This window comes from Pituophis catenifer, unplaced genomic scaffold, assembly GCF_029215685.1.
Source record: "Pituophis catenifer annectens isolate HBS135680 unplaced genomic scaffold, rPitCat1.0.hap2 SCAF_8, whole genome shotgun sequence".
NCBI lineage: Eukaryota > Metazoa > Chordata > Lepidosauria > Squamata > Colubridae > Pituophis > Pituophis catenifer.
In genome coordinates, this window is record NW_027256888.1 from 23,354,290 (window position 1) to 23,360,289 (window position 6,000).

Genomic DNA, 6,000 nt, shown 5'->3' on the forward strand with positions numbered 1-6,000 from the left:
TCTTAATTCAAGACTCTTTAATTTCACTTAGTACCAAAGTTTTAAACTGAAAAATTGATTGAATGAACCTAGGGAGAATCTGTAATTAGTAAATGGGGATGTTTAGACAACTTGTTTAGATCCCCAGCCTATTTTTACAACAATGGCAATAGCACTTAGACTTATATACCGCTTTACAGTGCTCTACAGCCCTGTCTAAGTGGCTTACAGAGTCAGCATATTACCCCCAACAGTTTGGGTCCTCATTTTACCGACCTCAGAAGGATGGAAGGCTGAGTCAACCTTGAGCTGGTGAGATCTGAACTGCCAAATTGCAGGCAGCAGGCAGAAATAGCCTGCAATACTGCAACCACTATGCCACCACAGCTCATACATTACCCAATTTCTTTTCCAGTATGAGGGCTTTTGCCATCAAAGTATACAAAATAGCAATGGATACAAAAGCAGATCTGGGAAATACTTTCTAGTCTAACTACAGATAGTCCTCAACTTACAATCACAACTGAGCCCAACATTTCTGTTGTTAAACAAGACAAGTGATGCCCATTTTATGCCCATTGTATGACCTTATTTGCTACCAGTTGTTAATTGAATCACTATAGTTGTTAAGTGAATCTGGCTTTCCCCACTGACTTTGCTTGTCAGAAGCCAGCTGAGAAGCTTACAAATGGTGATCACATGACCTCAGGACACTGCAACTGTCATAAACACATGCCCAGTTCCCCAGCGCCTGAATTTTGTTCACGAGACTATGAGGATGCTACAACAGTTGTAAGTGACAATCAGTCATAAGTCACTTTTTTCAGTGCCATGGTAGCTTTGAACAGTCACTAAAACAAATGGTTGTAAATTGAGAACTATCTATAGTTCTTTCTGCTCTTCCAGTAACATTGCTGCATTACTACCCATATCCTTGCTCAGCCGGGAGACCCTGACACTCCCCAAAGAAAGAAGTTTCTTCCATAGTTGGAAGAAAATAGAAAAGATAAAGCATAGCTCTCCCATGGAATAATGCTGTTTGCCTCTGCTTTAAAGCATGCTTTCTGAATCTGGGATTTATCAGGCCTCACTTCCTCAGCAACTACTGCCCCCAAAAACTGAGAAAAAGGACAGAACACCTATATGATTTCACCTTTCATAATATAGATTCATTTTTATGTAAAACTGAAAATGAAGGGAATTGAAGTGAAGAGAATTGGAGTGTCATTTAGATCCCCAACGGAGTTTATTTTTTTAATAAAGTTTTTTTTTTATTTTTTAAACCCCCAAACATATAATACATCTTTTCTGAACAGAATATTGGCCTGGTCTTAAATTTGTACAGATTTTTGTTCATCTTTAACACAATTTTATATGTTCAATTTTTCTCATATCATTTATTCTCTCTAATTTTAAGAAACCAATATTACCCTTCATCTTAACTTCTCATCCTATTATAGTTCAGTTTTTCTTTTCCCGCCTTAAAATTTGAATCCCAAATTTAAATTCACATAACATAGTACAATCCCCAATTATTTCCTTAAATTCTCTTATTCTAATCACCAATGATTCTTTTATCAACTATTCCAAATAATACAATTCAACATATTAGTAAAAACCAATTAAATATCTATCTTAACCCAAATGTCCCGACTATTATAATTTCATATATTAAACTTCTTATTTCTGAGTCTTATTTTCAATTCTTAAACATCCCCACCTTTTATCATTTCTTCATATTGACTTAAATAATTTATTATCATCATTCTATTACTTCATCAATTATTTATATTCTTATCTCTTATTTTAAAAATAACCCATTTATCATAATTTCACTAATTAGTTAAACATATTCAATAAAAAATCAATTATCAATCTTACTCCAGTACCCATAAATTTAAACTCATACAACATAATACAATTCCTAATTATTTTCTTAAAATCTCCTGTTCCAATCTCAAATATTTTTTTCTTTATCAACTGTTCCAAATAATACACTTCAACATTTTTATAAAAAAGTTAATTATATCTAATTAATTCATAATCCAATTTCAGCTTTATTTTCTTATTTAGTTAAATTCCAAATATGTAATTAAGACTTCGTTATTATAGTCCCCTTCATTAATTAAAAATATTCCAATTATTACATTCATCATACATCCATATAGTTTAAAATCACTTCATTAAAAATACAATTTCATCTTTTCTCTAGTATTCATTTCATTTACCCCATATTCCTCTTCCATTTCTTTCTCCCTTCTATCTTTATATTTTATTTTATTTTTCTTTCCCTTTCTTTTCTTTTGTATTTTAAAATCCTGAATTCTCTTTTCCCTTTTTCTTATCTTTCCACTGTTAATCCCAGTATAATCATTTTGTTTTTTAAAATCATAAACTCTTCTATTTTGCTGTCTTTCCCATTCTTTTCCATTCCTTTTCCCTTTTTCCTATGTTCTCACTGATAATCCCAGTGTAATCATTTAAGTTTTTTATATTCTTTCTATTCTATCCTTTTTTCTTTCTTTCTTTCCCCTTTTTTTATTCCTTCCATTGTTAATCCCAATGTAATTTTTAAAGTTCTCCTTTTTATTATTACTACCCACATAAACATTTAATTTTCCATAATCAATCTCCTTGTCTTTGTCTTCTTCTTTATTGTCAGTCTCTTTTTCTTGCTTCTCATTAGTTATTTCTTTGTCAGCTTGAGTGTATCCTAAGTCAATTTTTGGGTCATCAAGTTTCAATTTTCCATGCAACATTGTGGTCATTTCCCTTATTTCCATTTTCAATGATAAGTACATCATTTTCATAATTTCCTTAAGTTCCTGCACCATTTTGTTCTTTCTAGGTTGATATTATTTCAATTGAAGTTATGTTGTAATCCTCTTTTTTTTCCCTCAAAGCCAAAACACTTGTGAACAAACAAAGCCTCCTTAAAAATTCTCACATGCTGTTATCCCTTTCAAAGTCCAAGTTTTTTTTTCAAAACAAAGATTCAGTGTTGTAATAATTTTTTTCTCCTGAAGATGGCTCTCTACAATCCACTATTACAATCAACAAGCTTAAAAGGTATCCATTTTGTTTGCAGTCCACTTTAAACAGGTTTTACTTATTTAATTTTTCTTCTTCTTCTTTTTCACCTTATATATGCATCAAATCAATTTAAAATTCAGTCCAGATTTGCATAGTCCAAATTCCATGTTACATTCCAATTTAGTTTCAATTTAAAGTCATTAACCAGTCCTTTCTATTACAGGTTTTTCTTCATTCTTTAACCTTCCACCCTTTAAAGTTCCCAAATTTAAGAAGGATCTTTTCGGGTTCTTAATTCTTCTAATTTTTTTTTAAAGTTCTCCAAATACTTAAATCAAAGAAAAAAAAAAAAAATTTTCTGATCGAGTTTTGTCACTTTATAACTTCCGCCTTAATCTTCTTCCGTCCTTTCCCACTGTTAGCCGCTGTTATAGTGCCAGGACATTTACAATTATTTTTAAAATCCTCTTTTTTTTTTCTTTCTGCCTATGAGTTAGATGTCACTCACCCAGCATCAATATTCCATTCAATTCTCCTCTCCTGCACAGTGTTTGGTCCGGTTGCCCCAGCTTACTGGCGGTTGTAATTCCCCCCCCCCCCCCGCTGCAGAGTCAGAGAGAATTTCCTCTGATCTCGGAGGAACTTGCCTGTTCCTCTTGGTCTTCCGAGGTACCACTCTTTCTTCCCTGTCCTTACAGGACAGATCCGGTCTGAAGACCCCTCTGCAGCGGTTCGTCAGCCCAGGATTTCGCGGAGCTCCTCAGAGCCCACTAATCCCTGACTGCCTCGCCGTGACGCTTCTAGTGAACCCCCAATGGAGTTTATGTGGGAAGGATCTGGGGTGGCTTTTGCAAGGCCAAAATGGTGAATTCTTAAAAGATCTGAGCAGCAATAGGTCTTGTAATACAGAGACTAGGCCACTTTTAGGGCTGACAATACATGTATACCCACTCCACTTAAGAATGATTAGGCCTAGCCAGGTCCCCTCTCCAACAATGACCCTTGGATGGGACCTAGGAGGGAGAGATGGGAGCTAGGGCTGCAGAAAATGAAGCTAGAGGGTAAAAGAGGCTGCCAGGCTTTAGAATGGATGGGTGGGTGAGGTGTACTATTTTCATTCACATGAAGGGCCGGGGGCAGGCTGCCATTCAGGCTGGGATGCAAGACGCAGGCTACCATTGGTGCCCTGAAAAATGCAGACAGAATACTATAAGGCAGTACAGGGAGTTCTCGAGTTACGATCACAACTGAGCCCAAACTTTATGTTGCTAAGTGAAACATTTGTAAAGTGAGTTTGCCCAATTTTACGACTTTTCTTGCCAAGTTGTTAAGTGAATCATTGCATTTGTTAAGTTAGTAACATTGTTAAGTGAATCTGGATTCCCCATTAATGTTGCTTGTTCAGAAGTTCACAAAAGCTGATTACATGACACCCCCCCCCCCCCAGGACACTGCAATCATCATAAATATGAACTAGTTGCCAACCATCTGAATTTTGATCATTTGACCATGGAAATGCTGCAACCAGTTGTAAGTGTGAAAAACGGTCATAAGTCACTTTTTTCAGTGCCATTGTAACTTTGAATGGTCACTAAATGATCTATTGTAAGTCCACAACTACCTGTATTCTGCTGCGGGGCTGCATTCTCCTCCTTTCCATCCCCCTAATAATAACCCACATCATCTCCCTGGAGATCTTCAATACTATAGGTTGAGTAGTATTTTTAGCTATGAAACCAACAGGTGCAGTACCAAATTTCTCTTAACTTTGCTGCTCCCTCTCTAACCCTCCTTTAACCACTCTAACACCCTTCTCTCTGCTCCCTTTTTAACCTCCTTCCCCAGTTTCTGACTGGAGGGTAGAAACCCAGTTCCCTGAGCGCCGGTCAACTGTAAGCTCTCCCCCCCTGCCCCCGCGTACGCGGGTGCCAGATGGGCTATCACGGTACCTCCCCGTTTTCCCGGGAATCGGTCCCGCGATTCCGAAAGGGCAGGAAAGCGTTACGTCCCGGAGTGCGAGCGGGCACCAAGCCTACTCTTCTCCTTCCTGGCGCTTGAGAGACTCCGGCCTCATGCAGAGGAAGGCGGCGACCCTGCGGGTCAAAGGAAGAAAGAGCGGCACCTGTCACCGGAGACTCCAACTGTGTCGCCAAAGTCGGAGCTCTTGGCTTCTTTCTCAGGGAAAGGCGAATACCGTCGGGCGCCGCTTTCTTGGGAGCGAGTCCTGGATGGGTCACTTCCGAGGAAGCGGGCGCGCACAGGTTGCGCTGTGCAGCCGAGCCACGTGAATTGCTGAGCAAGATGGCTCTCTTTCCCCGAGAGTTCGCGTTTAGCTACTCACGTTTCTACCTCGTTGGCTACGCGCTGCGACGAGGGGCACTAAGTTGGCCATATTCGACGGCTACCCTGGCCTCGGTGCGCGTCTGCGCTCGCGACTGCCAGCTCCTCTACCTGTGCCCCAGCATGCGGGCGGGGCGCCGAAAAGGTGGAGCCCGGAGCCAGTTGCCGCCAGCTACAAGAAAGAGCGCGGCTTGGAGCCCAGGCAGAGGTCGCAGGCCTCCGTTCCCGGGCTGCTGGAAAGCCGAGTAGAGAAAGGCAAGTCGCCGCCTTGTCCTGCGGGGGACCTTGGCCAGGTGGGGGAGAGTTTTCTCCAGAGGATTGGGATTTTCCCAACTTGAAAAAGAGTTCCCGTGTCAGAACGACTTTACACTTGGCTTCTACATCCCTGTTCATTCATCTAAAATTTGCCACTTTAAAGAGAGACCATAAGAGCATTCCAACTGCCACTTGTTCTTCAAATCCAAAAAATCTGAAATATAAAATAAAAAATCATACTTATGCTATCTAATGATGGGTGGTGCATCTTTACAAAGAAAAGTGTTTTCCTCAGATTCCACTTCCAATTTAAATTTAGGCAAATGACCTCTTGTGGGCCTCCGGGTTTGTGTGTGTAAAATGAGTTGTGCCACATAAAAGATCTTACATCAG

At 39.4% G+C, this 6,000-nt stretch overlaps 1 protein-coding gene across 1 annotated transcript in view; it reads right to left on the bottom strand.

Annotated features, from left to right (window-relative positions):
- Positions 1-5,405, bottom strand: part of SLC2A9 (solute carrier family 2 member 9) — a 101,735-nt gene extending 96,330 nt beyond the window's left edge. Inside the window, exon 1 of the mRNA XM_070948180.1 lies at positions 5,354-5,405. Within this exon, the coding sequence (XP_070804281.1) occupies positions 5,354-5,404 (51 nt within the window). The 5' untranslated portion in view covers position 5,405. The remainder of the gene's footprint in view (positions 1-5,353) is intronic.
- Positions 5,406-6,000: the final 595 nt, after the last annotated feature.